Consider the following 19,146-nt stretch of genomic DNA (forward strand, 5'->3'; position numbering starts at 1 on the left):
ATCCACTCTCTTCTCCCATTAAAACCCAGCTCGCACTCTTCGTACACTGCAGAATATAAACTCCTTGTGGGGAGGGAATGGGTCTACCAACTCTGTAGATGCAGCTTGGCCTAATGGATAGAGCACAGGCCTGGGAGTCTGAAAGACCTGGGTTCTATTCCTGGTTCCACCACCTGTCTGCTGTGTGCAAAGCACGCAACAGGTGTTCAGTAAGTACCACTGGCTGAAATGACTGAGTGTCCGGGAGATGAGCCAGTGGCCCCGGGGATTAAAGAAATCACTTCCATTGTTCGATGCCGCCTGGTGATCCTCACTGGTTGATTAGCTGTTAGAGGGATGGAAGTGGTAGATGACAAGGACCACTACTTCAGTCAAGGGGGGTTCTCTCCCACCCTCAGGAGTCCCCAAGGGTGACAGTCTGATGGGCTAAAACAGATCAGCACGACGAACTCAGGGAAGCCAACTTGCACTTTATTACGGTTTTTAGTAAGTGCCTAATCTGTGCCACGCTCTCTGGTAGTTACAAGATAATCAGTTCACTCACCATCCCTGTCCCACCCAAAACTCAGATCTAGATAAAGGGACAGTGGGTATCATTCCCATTTTACAGGGGAGAAAAACTGAGGTCCAGAGCGGTAACTAACTTGCCCAGGGTTCCACAGCAGGCCAGGGACAGAGCTGGGACTAGGGCCCTGGACTCCTGACTCCTAGCCCCATGCTCTTTCCACCAGACCACACTGCCGTCTTTGAGGGAGAACGTTAGCTGTTTTTTCCACTGCTGTAGGGAAAGTAGCACTTAATTTTTCCCCCTCCTTCACCCCAGTTTAACGTGAACAAGCTCACAGGAAACCAAAAACAAATGGAATTATTTTTTTTAACTATTTAAAAACAATCCGTACAATCTTGGCAAGAAAGAGATGATTACCCACCTGGAAAACTGCCTAAGTTTGGCCTCTATGCTCCGGTGCCTCATACACATCCTAGTGAGGGCAGACCCGATTTCTCTGGTTCCTCCTGAAAATACAGAACAAGGAATGGTTGAGACGTGGGCTCCAAAGGGGCCCAAGCCCTAAAAACATTCCTTTTGACTCATCCCACTCAGAACTATTAAGGAAAAAATGAGATCTGAAACATACCAGCATTTGGGAAAATTATATCGAATAAAAAAATATTCACCCCCATTTGTCACTCAGCAAAGAGTTAGGGCAAGTTTTCCCCCCTATTTTGGGAAAAAAAATCAGCTTTGAAGCACCAAGGAAATGAAAGAGTACTAACTGAAACAATCCCAACTTGGTCTTGCAAGGTTTTGATTGATATGACTGTGATAAGCACTGGGGATCAATCAATCGTATTTATTGACTGCTTACAGAGTACAAGGAAGGGCTTGGGAGAGAACAGTACAACAGAGTGAGTAGAAAGACTCCCTGGCCACGACAAGCTTTAGAGTCCAGAGCGTGTAACGAACTAAACAGATCCGATCGCTGCCCTCAAGAGTCTCACCAGCTGATGCAAAGACAGAAGAAGAGGTAGAAAATCAGAGTGAGGACACTTGCCAATCGAGATTCGAAGTGTGGAATCACGATTCAGCCCAAACTGATAGTAAACAGTCCAACTGCACTGGGGAGGCGGATCCAGATCAACTCTCTAGAGCAGTTCCACCACCTCTATCTACCCCTGCAACTTCGAACCGCGGGGCAGACAGTAAGGTTCTGGAAGCGATGTTCATTACATCACCCTTTCACCAGGTAGGGCACACGAGAATACCCAAGCAACTTCCCCTTAATCAATCATATTTATTGAGTGCTTATCGGGTGCAGAGCACTGTACCCAGCACTTGGGAGAGTACGATACAGAGTTGCATTGTACATTCCCTGTCCATAACAAGCTTACAGTGTACAGTTCTTATTGAGCTGAAATTGGGTTGGCAAAGAAAAGGTGGACGGGCAGTTGGAAGAACCCTGCAGAAAATCCAGGTGGAGATCGGCCTGGCATTCGGCAATCAGAAATGGGACCTCTATTAGCGCAGAGACTTTGAGAAGACCGTGACATGGAAAGGAAAAAAGGGGAAAAGAGCATGAGGCGCCGTGGGAACCAAATGCAGCGTGGCAGCAGAGGGCGGCCTTTACACGCACATATTGTGGCGGGGTTCCCCAGTCCCATCTGATCTTATCAGCCACACCGGATCTCCCGATTCCCAGGACACCCTCTAGATCTACACGCCGGTGAGGGAATCGAGAAACAATTGACTGCCGGCGATTTGTAACTGAACAGGGAGGTAGATCAGGCATCAGGAAACGCCGTAAATTATTCGAGGGGCTAAAATAGGAGGCTTTGGAATCACTTTAACTAGAGTCATTTTAAGCCCAGACAGGCAGGCTTCTCTGTGGGATGAAGGAAAGGTCCTGCTTGGAGGCAGACAGCCACACGTCTCCTGCAGGACCTTGGGTGAGTCACTTTACTTCTCAGTGCCTTTACCTCAATTGTAAAATGGGGACTAAGAGTGCGAGGCCCGTGTGAGACGGGGACTGTATTCAACCAGATGAATTTATATCTCCCTTAGCGCTTAAAACAGTGTTAGGCACCTGGTAAGCGCTTAACAAGTACCATACTTATTATTATCATTAGACCAGATGCCCTTCAAGAGCTCTTCCAGTTCTGAGAGACAAAGCTCACTGGAAAGAAGAGTAAAATCTTATATTCATTCACCTTTCGGGCAGTGACGGGAAATTTCCCTTATAATTCCTCCTACTGCAAAATCTGAGTTGTTCTTGACATCCTTTACCAAGGAGCCTTCATAACCGTACCCCCTCCAAGATTTCGGGTAGAATGAAATCCAGGTAGAGAGCTTCATCAGATAAATGCCACAATTACTGTAAAGTGCGGCTTAAAATTATGAACATTGTGTGTACTAACGGCCGGGTGCCATGGTAACAGGCACGGGAGTGCCGTTTACACTTTAAAGCCCATAAAATAGGCAGAGTGGGTGCACACTGAGATCCCCAGTGTCCCTTTCCGGAAAGAAAGGTTTCCCCGCATAAATCCCCACACTGCAATGGACCCCGATCACGCCGCTAATCGATCCGGACGGTGGTGATCGGCCTATCGAGTGGCATCGTTCCATCCCTCGGTCTCCTCATTTACAGGTTGTTCCCACCCGATAGTCCGACAGGCATCAAAAAGCCAGACAAACGGCCAGCCTCCAGAAAGTGCAGGCAGGAAACATCCTCTGAAAAGCTGCCCCGTGAGGGTGGACTTCTGCCCCAGAAGGGGACAAAAAAGCACATTTCAAGATGATTCGAAGACAGCCATACCGGGGCAGCCCCTCTGCGCTGATTTCCCATTTTTGAAAGGTGTTTGTTAAGCGTGTGCTATGCACGCCGTACTCTACTAGGCACCGGGGTAGATACAAATTAATCAGCTTCGATGCAGTCCATGTCCCATGTGGGAATCACAGGCTTGATCCCCATTTTACGAATGAGGTACAGTCATCTCAGGACTGTAAATTCATTGTGGGCAGGGAATGTGCCTGTTTATTATTGTAATGTACTCTTCCAAGCACTTAGCACAGTGCTCTGCACTCAGTAAGCGCTCAATAAATACGACTGAATGAATGAGGCACAGAGAAGTCGAGCGACTCACTCAAGGTCACACAGCAGACAAGTGACGGAGCCAGGATAACTTGAGGGTTAACTCTTCTGGAGGACTGTGGAGAATCGGGCAGACATATTAGGAAACCTTGGGATGCGAACCGGGCTGGGGCCTAGGGCATCAAGTGTTCCAGGATCACAGGGCAGACATTCTAGACCAAACTATTCCCACCACCTTTCCTAAGTTGAATAGCAGACCCGTGGCAGAGTCAGGATTAGAACCCATAACTTTCTGACTGCCAGGCCCACTCTCTATTCTATCCACTACGCCATGCTGTCTCTGTGCGGGGAGCTCCTTAACCTGTTGGGTTAACTCATTTCAAACCCAACATCCTGCTTCCTTGGCTGCTGATTTGGGCGACGCCAGCACCTGGGCAAATAAGAGCAACTTCCACTCACTAGCACGACGCCCCCTCAACACCTTAAGGCGACCCTACTACTCTGCATGCGCCAAAACTCTGGTTCCGCCGACAAAAAGATCCTACAGACCCCGATGCTGACAAGTGTGAATGCCAGGTGGGGGAGGAGGGAAGAGACACAGAATTTAGGTTTTCATCAATTAAAATGTGCTATCCAGGATACAATTCCCCGCTTCTTCCGGCCTAAGAATACCTCTCCTTGATAAGCTAGTTAATGAATACATGAATACCCAGTTAAGCGGCCCCAAAAGGAGGCCACTGTGAAAGGCTGAATGGTTCCCATTTCCTCAGCCATTTGTTATGCAACACCACAGGGGAATCAGGGCCGAGAAGGGGCAGGCTAAACTGCTTCACTAGAGGGACTATGTTCAGAGCTAATAATGATCGCGTATCAATGAAATGATTATTTGATGAAGCGTCCAGCTGTACTCCAGCAAGCCTTCTCTACCCTCCAATCAGTTAGCGGCAATCATCGCTTTGCTTTTTGACTCTTTTGTCTACTAGGGTACGGTAAGCAAGCGGACAACTGGACTGTGAGCAGGGAATGTGTCTGTTACATCGTTCTACTGTACACTCCCAAGTCCTTAGTACAATGCTCTGCACACAGTAAGCGCTCAATAAATACGACTGATTGATTGATCGCCTGTCACGAAATAGCTTTCCTAAGACGTCTCCACAGAGGCTCTCCGATACTCTCTCTTTTTCACTTTCTTGAGGCTGAAATCCACCTCATTCATTCTTCTTAAGCCCTCAAGGAAGGGGCATGAATACAAAACAAATTAAGGTAGGGTCGGTCAAGGGCAAGGCAACCTTCAGACAATCCAATCTCTCTAACTATAGTTCTATTTGTAAACTCATTGTGGGATCCCTGCTCTGCCACTTGTCAGCTGTGTGACTGTGGGCAAGTCACTTAACTTCTCTGTGCCTCAGTTCCCTCATCTGTAAAATGGGGATTAACTGTGAGCCTCACTTGGGACAACCTGATGACCCTGTATCTACCCCAGCGCTTAGAACAGTGCTCGGCACATAGTAAGCGCTTAACAAATACCAACATTAGTATGTCCACTGATTCTGTTGTATTCTCCCAAGGGCTTAGTATAGTGCTCTGCACACTCTAAGTGCTCATAAAATACCACTGATTGATTTATAATAATAATAATAATAATTGTCCTTGGGTTGCTTCAAGGTTACGAGCCCCTTGCGGGACAGGAATTCACAACAGATGAGGAAACCAAGATCCAGAGCGGTTAAGGGACTTGCCCAAGATCACGTAGTAGGCCAGACACCCTGCAAACACTGAATTCATGACATGATAGTATTATCTAGTCCTCCTCCCACTGAGAGTGGTAGGAAATCAATCACTGGTATTTACTGAGCATTTACCGTGGGCAGAGCATTATACTAAGCGCTTGGGAAAGTCCAACGCAACAGAGTGGGTAGACACGGTCTCTGCCCAAAAGGAGATTACAGTCTAGAGGAGGAGACAGACATTGTTATATATGGGTAAATTAAACGCGGAGCCTCGGGAACTAGGGAGGCAAACAGGAAATCCTCAACTTGAGGAAGAAAGGCTTGGGAAGCAGAGTAGCCCAATGGAAAGTGCCCAGGCCCAGGAGTCGGAGGACCTGGGTTCTAATTACTCCTCCACTGGCCTGATGTACGACCTTGGGCAAATCACTTTTATGGGTCTCGGTTTCCTTATGTGTAAAATGGGGATTCAATCCTACTTCCTCCTGTTCAGACCGTGAGCCCCATGTGGGACAAGGACGGTGTTCAATTATCTTGACTCTACCCCGACCCTGAGTGCAGCACATAGTAAGTGCTTAACAAGTACCAAGAAAAAGGTACAGTCCCCTCAACGACCAGGGTCTGAATGCTTGGGCAGCCATGAAATTACAATTATCTCCCTTGAACAACCTGAGTCTGAAATGCTAATAAACTGCCAGAGTGATAGGAGGGTCTCTCTTTTCTTGTGTGGCCTCCTAAGTTATTCATTGCTTGCTCCCCTGGGAAATGTCATTTTAAATGGGCAAAATATCTCTCCTGCCCCCGCTGCTTGTAACCGCTGAGGCTGAGCGGGTCCATGGCCCAACAGCCGGGCCTACAGAAGCGTTTGTCGTCTCGAGGGACCTTTACCCTGAGAGGAGGATCGCGGACAAAACGCAAAAACATTCGGGCTCCTCGCCTGCTCCGGGAAATAAGATGCCGGGTTGCCAGGGCAACCGTCACTCAGATGAAGACAAAAGGCACTGGTTCTCTCGATTGCAAGGGTCTCTTGTGAGGCACAGAAATTTCTTCAAGGTGATGTGGGGGCACCCCTGAGGAAGGGATATCACCAGATAGACTTTCTGGACGGAAGGAAGGAAAGAGCAGATCGCTTTGAAGGGCTCTGCTTCCGTTCTAACTGCCGCATAAGCTCCCAGCTCCCTTTTGTTGTGATTAATCTGGTAGGGTTTGCCTGAGCCAAAAAAATGCCAACAGGTAGAGGAGGGGAATTTCTCCCAAACTTTAATGGAGCTCATTTCAAACGTCAGCCCAGGGAGGACCTTTCCGATGGTGCCAACCGGATATTAATCAATCAATTAGTCGACAGTATCTACTGAGCACTTACATATGCAGAGCACCATACTAAGTCCTTGGAAGAGTACAATACAACAGAATTAGTAGTCATATTCCCCGCCCATAACGAGTTTACAGTCACGATTCAGGAAGCAGCAGCAACCTTGCATTCGGTTTCTGTCTCCCCACTCCTTAAGAACTTCTTATGGTTGCCCATCCACCTCCACATCAAACAGAAACTCCTTACCATTAGCTTTAAAACATTTGATCGGCTCGGCCCTTCCTATCTCACCTCACTGATTTCCTTCTAAGCCTGCGTATTTAGCTCCTCTGGCGCCAGCTTACTCAGCGTGCCCTGATCTTGTCTATCTCCCGACCCCTTTCTCACATCCTCCCTCCAGCCTGGAACTCCCTCCCCTTCCATATATGCCAAACTATCACTGTCCCCACCTGCAAAGCATTTTTAAGGTCACATCTCCTCCAAGAGGCCTTCCTCAATTAAGCCCTCTTTTCCCCAGCTCCCTTAGCCTTTTGTGGTGTTTATACACTCCTATCTGTGACCTTTAGTCATTTGATATTTGCCTCACCCTGAACCTCACCGCACTTGTGTATATATCTATAAATTATATATTCTAAATTATTTCTTTATGGTAATGTCCGCCTTCCCTTCTAGACTGTAAGCTCGTGGGGGGCAGGGAATGTCTGCCAACTCTGTTATACTGTGCTCTCCCAAGCAATTAGTACAGTGCTCTGTACATATTAAGAGCTAAATAAATGTCACCGATTGATTGTGAAGAAAGTAGAGGAGAAATGTCTGTTGTGAGGTCATGGCCTTTAAGTAAGCATCCAGGTAGTCTTATTTTTTCTTTTCGCCCTGCTATCGGTTGGTCATGTTTCAGCTTTGCTGATTGTCACTGAATCTTTCATCAACCACTGAAGAAGACGCCCAACCCCATGTGCGAGGCCTTTCCTGATTTTAGCACAGGAAGAAGTGAAGACACAGATAGGTTCTGGGTTGAGGGATGTGGTTGATTAAGTGCAACCCATCACTGCTACTGCAAGAACGAGTCAAGTGCGAATCCTGCTGTGAGCAGCAGGATACCTTTTCTATGGATACATGGATCCACATATACACGGGCCAGAATTTCGCTCTCAAAAGTTCCATCTTTTCCATGGCATGCAGCTGCTCCTTCAAAACATCTCTCCGCCCCTCTAAGGAGCAAATACCGTTGAGAATAAACTAGCATCACACTCAGTTGTGAAGAGCGGGCGTGTGTGTTCTGCCCAGGTGAAGAGTACAGCAGTAAACCGGTTTTAAACAGAGGCAGAATATATTCTGAAACCTCCATCCCTGCTGGAAAATGAGGATAACTTTATGTGGGTGAGAACCGGCTGGGAGAGGGCAGTCACGCAGCCCACTCGTCGGCCTGATCTGCGTTAGGCTAAGAAAAGCAGAACCCGTGTTCTCTGCCAAGTGAGCCTTCCAGTCTGACACATCTCCATTGACCGCCGTCCAAGCAGAAGGGGAAGGCCCCAGGCTGGATCACCGGCTAGGCCTTGTGCTGCTGGGGTGTGGGGTACTGGCAGACGTTGAATTTCTCTCCTATTTAAAAGATAAACACCCTAAGGGTGTCAGGTCACATGTCTCCCACCTCCGACCCCAGCACACTTAAGAGAGTTAGGAGCTCTAAGGGACCACCAAAGAAAGGAGTAGTTTTGAACTGCCCTGACCTGCACAAGCATTGGCCACTGAGGCAAAAAAGAAGCCGCCACTGGTCTCCTGCATTGCTCTTACTTCCAAAATGCTTTTGTTTTTTATGATATTTGTTAAGTGTTTACTATGTGCCAGGCACTGTACCGAATGCTGAGGCAGGTGCAAAATAATTGGTTGGACTCAGTCCCTGTCTTGCACGGCTTCTCTGTCTTAATCCCCATTTTACAGATGAGGCGACTGAGGCCCAGAGCAGTTGAGTGATTTGCCCGAGGTCACGCAGCAGACAAGGGGTGGATTCAGGATTAGAACCCAGATCCAACTTTTTTAAAAAATGGTATTTAAGAGCTTACTATGTGCCAGCCATTGTTCTAAATGCTGGGGAAGATACAATCTACCCAGATTTAACACTTCCACTAGGCCACACTGCTTCCCCCAAAATTCCAGTCTGCCGGCATGCCCTCGTCTGGCCAAAAGGCAATTTGCTTCCACCTGATTCTAAATTTCACCTGCAAGGCACTGTTATTGCCATGTCTCTCATCCCACTCACCCCTAATTCCCTTTCGTCAGTAGTCCAGTTTACATCTGTCTTTGGGCCAAGAGACTGAGGCAGTTGTGCCTCTCGATTCCATGTTCCATTAGATCTAGCAATCTCAATGACATTACTTAGGAGGAGGAGGAACCAGAAAATGTTTTCGGTAATCATGGTGTTGGGTGCCAATCATAATGCTCCTTCCAAATGATTGCTTCCTAATAATAACCTAGTGATTGTGGGTTTTGGGAAGCACTTACTATATACCAACCACTGAACTAAACGCTAGGGTAGAGACAAGATAAGCTGGTCCGATTCGGTCCTTGTCCCTCATTCAGCTCCCAGTCTAAACTGGAGAGGTGGGGAGAAAAGGGGAAACAGAGGCACAGAGAAGTTAAGTGCCTCGCCCAAGGTTATACGGCAAGCAAGTGGCAAGTTCCTCTCCCACAAGGCAAGGGCTAAAAACCAAGCAATTATCTTGCCTCTAGCCCACAGCTAACCACAGCGCTTGCTCAGCACACAGTGAGCACTTAAAAGGCACCATTTTTATTGCTATTAGAATAGCCTTCCTCTATAGAGTTGAGGCGAGGAGACGAGAGAACTCGGGAAGTCTCTGGGCTCGTCGGTCACTGGTGTGAGCCTGAATGTTTATAATGCAGAGCAGAGACCGAGGCTTGATTCCTCAGTATTTTAGCTGGTCCCACTCCAGTGTCTTCTGCACTGTATCCAACCATGATGTACGGCCAGGATAAGGTACAATATAGGCGAGTCCGGCTACGCTATCAGCCCCGACTGTAGAATCAACGGAGAGACCCAACTGTTTGTTTCTTTCTCACCCTCTTATCTGACTTTCTTTCCTACCTACTGAAGCTCTAGGACCAGAGCTAAGCAGTGTTTCTCCACTGACCCAGCACTGACTTTTAAGTAGGCTAATTCATTTATCACGAAAGGTCGTTTCCTGCCCCATTACACCTGGAATATGGAACTGGGCCATAACCTGCTCCTGAAACCTTGTTTTAATTGGGGCCACAAGCCAAAGCAGGCTCTTCCGACACGTCCACGAAGTACTGTTAAAAAAGAGCCGGGCGAAAGATTAATTAAATTCCTCAACCTAAAGACTGAGGACTTGGTTCAGCAGATCCCACTCTTACATGGTGGCTTTATCCTAAGAGTAACAGCAGTAGTCGAAATAGCCGGAGTAGCAGTTTGACGTAGCGGATAGACCCCGGACCTGGGAGTCAGAGGTCGTGGGTTCTAATCCCAGCTCTGCCACTTGTCTGCTGGGTGACCTTGGGCAAGTTGCTTCACTTCCCTGTTCCTCAGTTACCTCATCTGTAAAACAGGGACTGTGAGCCCACTGGACTTGAGCATTTAGGAGAGAAAAGCAGAAGCTCAAGATGGGATCCCTACCCGCAAGGGACTTACACTTTGGCCACACTAGGTCAGTGAGCCGCTGCTCACTTGAATCAGGACCATATTGAGGGTAAATTAGGGAGGTCACACTTAGGATGGAGATTCCGGGGGAGGAAGGAGGAGGAGCCCACCAACCCAGGCACTTCAGGGAACTACCATTGGAGATAGGATGTTGGGATGAATGGCTCACTGGTCCTGATCCAGCAACAGCGGGTCCCATGTTCCCTCGTCACGCCATAGGAATGCAGAATTGGAAAAACAAAACCAAGCGTCACGAGCACCTAGTTCATTATCGCTCGGTTCACATAAGCCACTGTTTTATTTCATGTGGTGGTACTGTCCCTGGGAATGAGGCCAGGATATTATAGATTCCTGCAGAAATGCAAAGAGCTAGCCCAGAGAGAAAGCTCATGAGCTTACCTAGTATCAAGGGTATTTATTTAGCGCTTACTAAGTGCAGAGCACTGTAGTAAGTGCTTGGGAGAATGCAATACAATAGAATTAGTGTCCAAAAGAACTGTTTCCCTCCTTCCCCTCCAAACACCACTCCCTCACCCCCTTACTGGGTTCCCTTACTACCAAGCTCAATCTATTTGCTGTAGACTATTTGTTCCCCCCACCTTCAAGTCCTGGCCAAGGCCTAACACCTTAAACCTTAAGGAGGCTAATTTAAATCTTTGCCGACAGGTTCAACCAGTCCTTTACCCGTCAGGTTCAATGTACATAAACTGAAAGCCACAGCCAAAATCGCAGGCTTTGATCTCCTTCCTTCTCCTTCTGCTTCCCCTGCCCCCAATCATGAAACAGGAACTCTTCCATTCACCCATTGGTTTTTTTTGCTTGTTTGTTTTTTTATGGTATTTGTTAAGCACTTACTATGCACCAGGCACTGTACTAAGTTCTGGGGTGGATACAAGCTAATCAGTTTGGACAAAGTCCCTGTCCCACATGGGGATCACAGTCTTAATCCCTGCTTTACAGCTGAGGTAACTGAGGCACAGAAAAGTGACGTGACTTACCCCAGGCCATACAGCAGACAAATGGCGGAGCCGGGGCTCTATCCACCAGTCTGTGCTGTTTGTCGCCCGGTCAGTGCCGAGAACGACTTTTGGCAACCCAACCAAAAGTTACCCTAACAGTCACCCCTTGCCACCAAATCAGCACTCTTCTCCCCACATTCAGAAATGCCACTCCCCAAATCACTGTCACCCATGGAATTCACGCTGGGAAGCAGCGTGGCTCAGTGGAAAAGAGCCTGGGCTTCGGAGTCAGAGGTCATGAGTTCGACTCCCGGATCTGCCACTTGTCAGCTGTGTGACTGTGGGCGAGTCACTTAACTTCTCTGTGCCTCAGTTCCCTCATCTGTAAAATGGGGATTAACTGTGAGCCTCACGTGGGACAACCTGATTACCCTGTATCTCCCCCAGCACTTAGAACAGTGCTCGGCACATAGTAAGCGCTTAACAAATACCAACATTATTATTAATTCACTGAGCGTCTCCTGATCCACAGCTCTGTACTATGCTCTTAGCCATGCATCAGAGTAGCCAGGTCCCCTACCACTGCCCTCCAGGAGGTGACAGTCTGACGAGGAGACATAAGAACATGATTTACAAAGAATGGGAGCATGAGGAAGAACAAGGATATACAGGAGGAAGTGGCACAAACATATCAGGATGAAGTAGCTGATTAAAAATTTGAATACACAAACCAAAATACACAGAGATGCATGTGTGCTGTGGAACATCACAAATGCAGAAATGCAAATTGAACTGAGAGAAGTTAGCGATTTCCCACGGCAGGCGGGGGTGGGGGGACACACGGACGACTGGGAGGAAACTGGGGAGAGCAGAAATATGATTTGGAACACCCCTCACCCCATCGGCCGGCTCCCAATTTCATGGCTCAGCTGCCTGTGTCCTTCTCCTTTTTGGTATTATGGTCGCAGTCACTCGATCTTTTTTATTTCTTTGGTACTAAACACATTGAGAAGTAACATGGACTAGAACGGGTGCAAGCCTGGGAGTTCAGAGGACCTGGATTATAATCCCAGCTCCACCACTTGCTGGCTGGGTGGCCTGGGGCAAGTCACTTAACTTCTCTGTGCCTTTGTTTCCTCATCTATGAACGAGGATTCAATATTTTTTCCTCTCTTCCTGCTACACAGGGAGCCCATGGGGACCAGGAATTGCATCTGATCAGCTTTTATCTATAACAACGCCTAGTTCAGTGCTTAACAATACCATGCACAAAAAAATTGATATTGTGAAGCAGAAATCCAGATTGTGACGAATTGATTAATCAATTAATTGATCAGTCCACACAGCACCCAGCCGAGGCAGGTTTACTCATTCAGAGCCTTTGATGTCTTCAAATAAACCTCACCTCACAAATGAGTGCTTCTGCCAGATTTCCGTAGTGTCTGAGGGCAGAAAAGAAGGCTTTCTAGGTCCAACCTTTTAGGTATCACATAAGGATAGTGCCCACCCCACATTTTTCCATCTCCAGCATTGATTTCCACATTACGCCTTTGTGCCTCACTCCGTGCCTGCACAGGGAGGGCCTTTTATTTACTTGCTTGTGTAAAATTTGATTAGGGGCAGCAACAGTAGCAGCAGGCGAAGCTAGAGCGTACACTAAGGAAAGCAACGATTCCGTTATCCCTGTGAAAACTTCCGGAAGGAAAGCAGAACCTGGCTCGGTGGTAGGGCGCTGAAGAGCTTTGATCTGAGCCTGGTGTGGCTCCAGTCAAACCCCAAACTTCAGCGGCTCAGATTAGGTCCTAAACTGGCCCAGATCCACTTCCGGGAGCCCAGGAAGGCATGTGGGCAACCCCCGCGGGGCTTCTAGGGTCTCCGATCCCTCTGGGGCAACTACACTTGTACGAAGACACCGGGAAGGCGTCACGTATGAACGAGGTGCGGCCTTCCCCCTGGACGAGGCTTGGTTGTGCTGGGAATTGAAGCGGGCAGGCCGGTAGACAGGCAGTCAGCGCCAGCAGCAGCGATGGCATTATCGAGGGATCCCAGGGTATGACACGATGTTCTAAGCACTCGGGAAGTTGAAAACAAACTGGAAAAGACAGTGTGATCTTTCAACCCGGCTCTGGATTCACCGCCACTTGCTCTAGGCTCCAGAGAAGGTCCCAGCAGGAGAGATCAAACGGTTCTAAGAGCCCAGGGAAATGGAGATGACGCCTTTGGAGAATGCACTCAAAAGACATCTTAAAAAACAACAACAACAAACAGCGCTGCCCTTCCTGCAAAAATTATACATCTGGGGAAACTCAAGAGGATTTGGTGGTCTCGTGTCTGCTAATTACAGGCCTGGATAAAATCGGAGAATCGTGGGGTTGGCCTCCAGGCAGGACCACACCTAAACCATTTCAAACAAATGAAAATCTATTCTAAGGCTTCCGGAGAAGGCGAGCCACAGCCTCCCGCTGTCACATATTCCAGGATATAACCCTCCCGCTCAGGAAATTCTTAGTGCTGACCAAAGTGTCATTTCCTCTAGCTCTGATCTCTGTAGAGTTGGGGAACAGCTGAACGGCACACTTGGCATAATAATTCTACACCTACCCTTCAAGAAGGCAGGTGGTCACAACGTAACTTTCTCTATCCACACCACTCCGGCCTTCTTTAGTTCCATGGTAACAACAGGTTGCATCACACCTGTCTCCGCCAGTATTAGATTGTAAGCCACCTGGGGACAGGGAAAGCTACTTCTGCTGCTTCTCACCACACTCCCAAGGGCTTAATACAGTCTTCTGCATGCAATAAGCAATCGATAAAGGCCACCGAATGATGATTCCAATGAAATGCATTTCCGGTTTGGATCAAAGGTGCATGAGCCTGCTTCTGTGGGTTGGAACAGAGTTGAAAACTTTGAAACTTTTACTAGGCCATCACTGAATGAATGGGCTGCCAAAATGTCAGTTGGTTTTTTTTGACGCATTGTACCACTCCCTTCTCTCTACTTAGGACTATGAGCCCGTGCAGTATAGGGACCTTATTAGCTCATACCTACCCCGGCGCTTAGTTTTTGACACATAGTAAGCGCTTAACAAATACCGTGGGAAAAAAAGGCTCTGCCTCCGTTCTCACCGCTGCATAAGCTCCCAACTCCCTTTTGTTGTGGTTACCATGAAAAAAATTAAACAGTAATATTTCTAGATTTTTGTTTAGAGCTCTGCTGAGTATAGGCCTCAGAACCTTTGATTATGATCTTAAGGGCAATTTAGGATCAGTACAGGTCAAGATGAGCTAGAAAAATGTTAAGAGGCTAGAGGGAAGAGGTAGTCGGAAATTAAATGGCTTGGAAAAAGGAGAAGTGGGAGTATTTACTGGATCCGCCAAGTCTGACACACTAATAATAATGATGGTGGTTATCTTTTAAGAGCTGATTTTGTGCCAAGCAATGTGCTAAGCACTGGGGTAGATACAAGATAATCAGGTCAGTCACAGTTCCTGTCCTACCCAACAGGATTTCACACTCTATTGGGAGGTAACAGCCTTTCCTTTGGGGGTAAGAATCAAAAACCAACATAGATTTAGGGGAGAGTCTGATGTTAAAAGCCACATTGTCTTTCGGATGGGAGACAAAATGGAGGATTTGACCTCTTGGCCACTGAACATCCCAAATCACCTCTTTTTCCCCTTCCAGTTGAGACAATTACCTTTCCAGTACCAAATTTGTTCGTGAATTCTGCTACTTCAACTATACTATTTCATTCTTCACATTTTGTGTTCATTATTACCTGATAACTGAGACAACTCATTTAGTTATGAAATGGACACTCACCGTCACTGACTCACTGGGGAGGGAAGCTACAGGGGACCTCAACATGATCCACCAGCAGGACCGAGTACTTACTCTGGTTAAGAACTGTGCTAAGAGCATGGGTGGGCAGAACAGGGCTCATAGATCGATCGATTGATCGGTGGTATTTGTTGAGCACCTACTGTGGGCAGAGCACTCTACTAAGCGTTTGGGAGAGCAAAATACAACAGAGTTGGTAGACATGTTCCCTGCCTACAAGGAGCTCACAGTCTAGAAGGGGAGACAGTAGGTGAAGTGGGGCAGAGAAGTGTGGTAACTCGGCCTGTCTGCACATCATTGGGTAGCTGAGGTAAGCTACCCCGGCATCTCCAAAGACCAACCAATCGTTCAATGGTATTTACTGAGCACTTACTACTTGCAGAACACTGTACTAAGCACTTGACATAGCACAATACAGCAGAATTTGCAGACACCTTCCCTGCCCACAAGGAGTTTACGGTGTAGGGGGCGGAGGAAGAGGATGGATTATGGGCATGCTGACCGATGGCTCTGGTGGGTGCAGACCAGGTGGCAGAAAGACAAGGAGAAGATGGCTCCTGGCACTCCTAATGTGAAGGCCGGAGTGGGTATTCGGGCCCAAGGAGATTACACTATGGGAAATCCTCATGGCCAATGGGATTTGGGGTGGAAACTCTCATTCTCCCACTGAGCCTGAGGGGTGGGGGTTAACTAACTGAGGGGACTGAAAACACAGACTGTTAGGGAACGCATGTGATGAGTGAGGGGGGTGGGAGGGGTGGGAGGGAGAGAATTTCTTCTCCACATGGAGGGCAGTTGGGAGCCAGGGGACCTGGATTCCAATCCAGGTTGTGCCACTTGCCTGTTGTGTGACTTCAGCAAACCACTCCACTCCTCTGGGCCTCCATTTCCTCATCTGTAGAATGAGAATTCAACTCCTGTCCTCCCTCCTGCTTAGACTGTGAGTCCTATTTGGGACAGGGATTTTGTCCAGTATGATTATCCTGTCTCTACCCTAGCATTTTGTACAGTGTTTGGCATAGTACGCCCTTAATGACTATCCCAGTCATTATTAGGAAGGGGGCCAGCGTCTCAAGGAGGACAGAAGTGGAGGTTGACCTCCTTCTGAACCGGTTCCGGGCTCCCATGGGAGGGAGCCGCTCAAGCCTCACAAGGCATGTGCCAAAGGCATCCAGTCGAGGCTGCCAGAGTGATCCCAGGGCTTGTCCCCTACCCACTTTGGAGAAGCAGGCTGGCCTAGTGGCAGGGTTCTTCATTGTCTAATGGATACAGCACAGGCCCGGGAATCAGAGGACCTGAGTTCTAATCCCGGCTCCACAATTTGCCTGCAGTGGGACCTCAGAGAAGTCACTTCACTTCTCTGGGCCTCAGATTCCTCATCCGCATAATGGGGATTCAATACCTGGCCTCCGTCCCACTTTGGCTACGCCCCTGTATGGGACAAGGCCTACGTCTGACTTGACTATCTTATATCAATTCCAGTTCCTGGCACGTAGTAAGTGCTTAACAAACACTCCCATTCTTTTGGCGAACTCCTGAATGACTTACTGCCATTGGATGAAACTACACCCCTCCTATCTCCCTGTCTGTCTCCCTCTCTCTCTCCTCAACTGAATCTCCCCCAGTCCCAACACAAAGAAACAGTAAGGACCTCACAGACCACTAGCGGCCCCAGTTGGAAAACTGCTGGCTTAGAATATCTGTGAAAGGGCTTTATTTCTACAGCTGCAAGTCCTGTCGCAATGCCTTCATTAATCACATCCACTTCTCTTTATTTCTTGATGAACAGGCTTCCAAGCTACGGCTCATTACAGGAAATCCACTCGCACATTTTCATGAGCTAAACCTTACCCAGCAATCTTCCTCATCCAAGAAATTCTGGCCCCAAGATTACACTTGCACAGGGCACTCAGCTGTGCTTCCTAATGAAGCTGAGGCTTGGCTTTTCATTCAATTGTATTTATTGAACGCTTACTGCATGCAGAGCACTGGCTTTTGGTGGGGGTGCAATTTACAAGCATTCATTTTTGACACCAGAACTTCCTGAGAATCAAGGAATTGTCTGGTTCTTTTTTTCATTTGTATGTTTGTTTTGAAATGGTATTTGTTGAGCTCTCACTATATGCCAGGCACTGCACTGAGCACGGGGGTAGATACAAGCTAATGAGGTTGGACACGATCCATGCCCCACATGGAGCTCACAGTCTTAATCCCCATTTTGCCGATGAGGGAACTGAGGTAATGAGAAGTGAAGTGACTCACCTAAGGTCACACAGCAGACAACTAGTGGAGCCAGGATTAGAACCCAACTCCTTCTGCCTCCCAGGCCCATGCTAGAGCAGGCCAGTAAGGCCACAGAGAACCCTGAATTTCTGGAAGGCTTAAAGGTTCCTTGCGTCACTTCCACGTTTGTGGTCCAACAGCTTTAGGACGTGAGAGGCCACGTAACAATCCTAATAATAACAATTATAATATCTGTTAAAGCGCTTAATATGTGTCAAAAACGATTCTAAGCGCTGGAGTAGATACAAGTTAATCATGTTGGACACACTACCTGCCCGAAGTGAGGCTCATAATCTAAAAAGGAGGGAGATCAGGTATTGAATTGAATCCACATTTTATGGATAAGGAAACGGAGGTACTGAGAAACTAAATGGCTTGACCAAGGTCACCCAGCAGGCAAGGGGCGGAGTCACTGGGCCTCTGACAATCAGGCCCATGCTCTATCCACTGGGCCACGCTGCACGGAGCACGAGTGGACAACAACAGTTTGCAGGTGAAGCAGAGCTGTCCCAGAAGATGAGCAAATCAGCACAGGAATCAGGGCCCTGAAAGATCTGCACTTTTAAGGAAGTCATTTTACCTCCCAATTTCACAGCTCAGATGATCCAGGTGCCTGGGAAGGCTGGGCTCTCAACGAAATATCAGCTCCTAACAACACTACTAAGGCTCAGGGTGTGAATATCAACCAATCAACAGTATTTACTGAGCGCTTACTCTGTGCAGCGCACTGTACTAAGCGCTTGGGAGAGTGGAATGGAGATAGTGGGAATGATCCCTGCCTTGAAGAAGCTTACAATACAGCAGGGGGGACGGACACTGTAATAAATTACACATTGGGAGACGTGATAGAGTGCTAAGATATGTACAGAGTGATGTGGTGGTGGAGAGAGAGGTTGAGTGCCCAAGTGCTTAATTAATCAATCAATCAATGGTAATTATTAAGCACCTACTCTGTGCAGATTACTGTACTCAGCACTTGGTAAAGTACAATATATGTGCCTCATGGCTCATTATTCTTGGGCTTTGCCTAAAGAGAAGGGTAGTTTAGCCAGAAATTGGGGGGGGGGGGGTGTTGTAATCTAATTCCTAATGAATGCCTGATAAGAAATCATTTCTAAAAGTCAACCTCAGGTTTGGCTCTAAGGTTTCCCGAAAGCCTGAACTGCAAGGTCTTATCATAAGACTCATCCACTATCGGGGTGATGCAATGGGGTTGCCGTGTTTCGCAAAGTAAACACAGCTGCGGCAAGCTGCCGAAGGGCTCATCATCCATTTGATGGATGACCGTCCACCTGGGTTAAGGAAGGGGAGGTGTCCGCTCCAGTTCCTTAGAAAAATGCAATCGAGGCTCATGCTACAAAAGTAGCTGCCTAAAGGTAGGAGACATGGTGCTTCTTCATTTGATACTTCCCAAGCACTTAGTACAGAGCACTGCACTCGGTGGGCAAATTTTTTAAAAAATGGTATTTGTTAAGTGCTTATTTTGTACCAGCAACTGTACTAGGCACTACAGTAGATACAAGCTAATCAGGTTGGACAGAGCCTGTATCCCATATGGGGCTCACAGTCTTAATGCCCACTTTACAGAGGAGGTAACTGTGGCCCAGAGATGATAAGTGACTTGTCCAAGGTCACACAGCAGACAAATCGCAGAACTGAGATTAGAATCCACGACCTCTGGCTCCCTGGCCCGGGCTTTTTCCAGTGGGCCACACTGCTTGTGCTATAAAAATGCTATATAACTACTGCTGCTATTACTTG

The 19,146-nt window shown here is 47.7% G+C and overlaps 1 protein-coding gene across 6 annotated transcripts in view; it reads right to left on the minus strand.

The window, feature by feature from the left end:
• Nucleotides 1-19,146, minus strand: part of MTSS1 (MTSS I-BAR domain containing 1) — a 117,210-nt gene that overhangs the window by 25,346 nt on the left and 72,718 nt on the right. For all 6 annotated transcript variants that reach the window (XM_029062015.2, XM_029062014.2, XM_029062016.2 and 3 more), the window contains exon 4: nucleotides 930-1,014. In XM_029062015.2, coding sequence (XP_028917848.1) covers nucleotides 930-1,014 — 85 coding nt within the window. The remainder of the gene's footprint in view (nucleotides 1-929; nucleotides 1,015-19,146) is intronic.

Source organism: Ornithorhynchus anatinus, chromosome 4, assembly GCF_004115215.2.
Source record: "Ornithorhynchus anatinus isolate Pmale09 chromosome 4, mOrnAna1.pri.v4, whole genome shotgun sequence".
NCBI lineage: Eukaryota > Metazoa > Chordata > Mammalia > Monotremata > Ornithorhynchidae > Ornithorhynchus > Ornithorhynchus anatinus.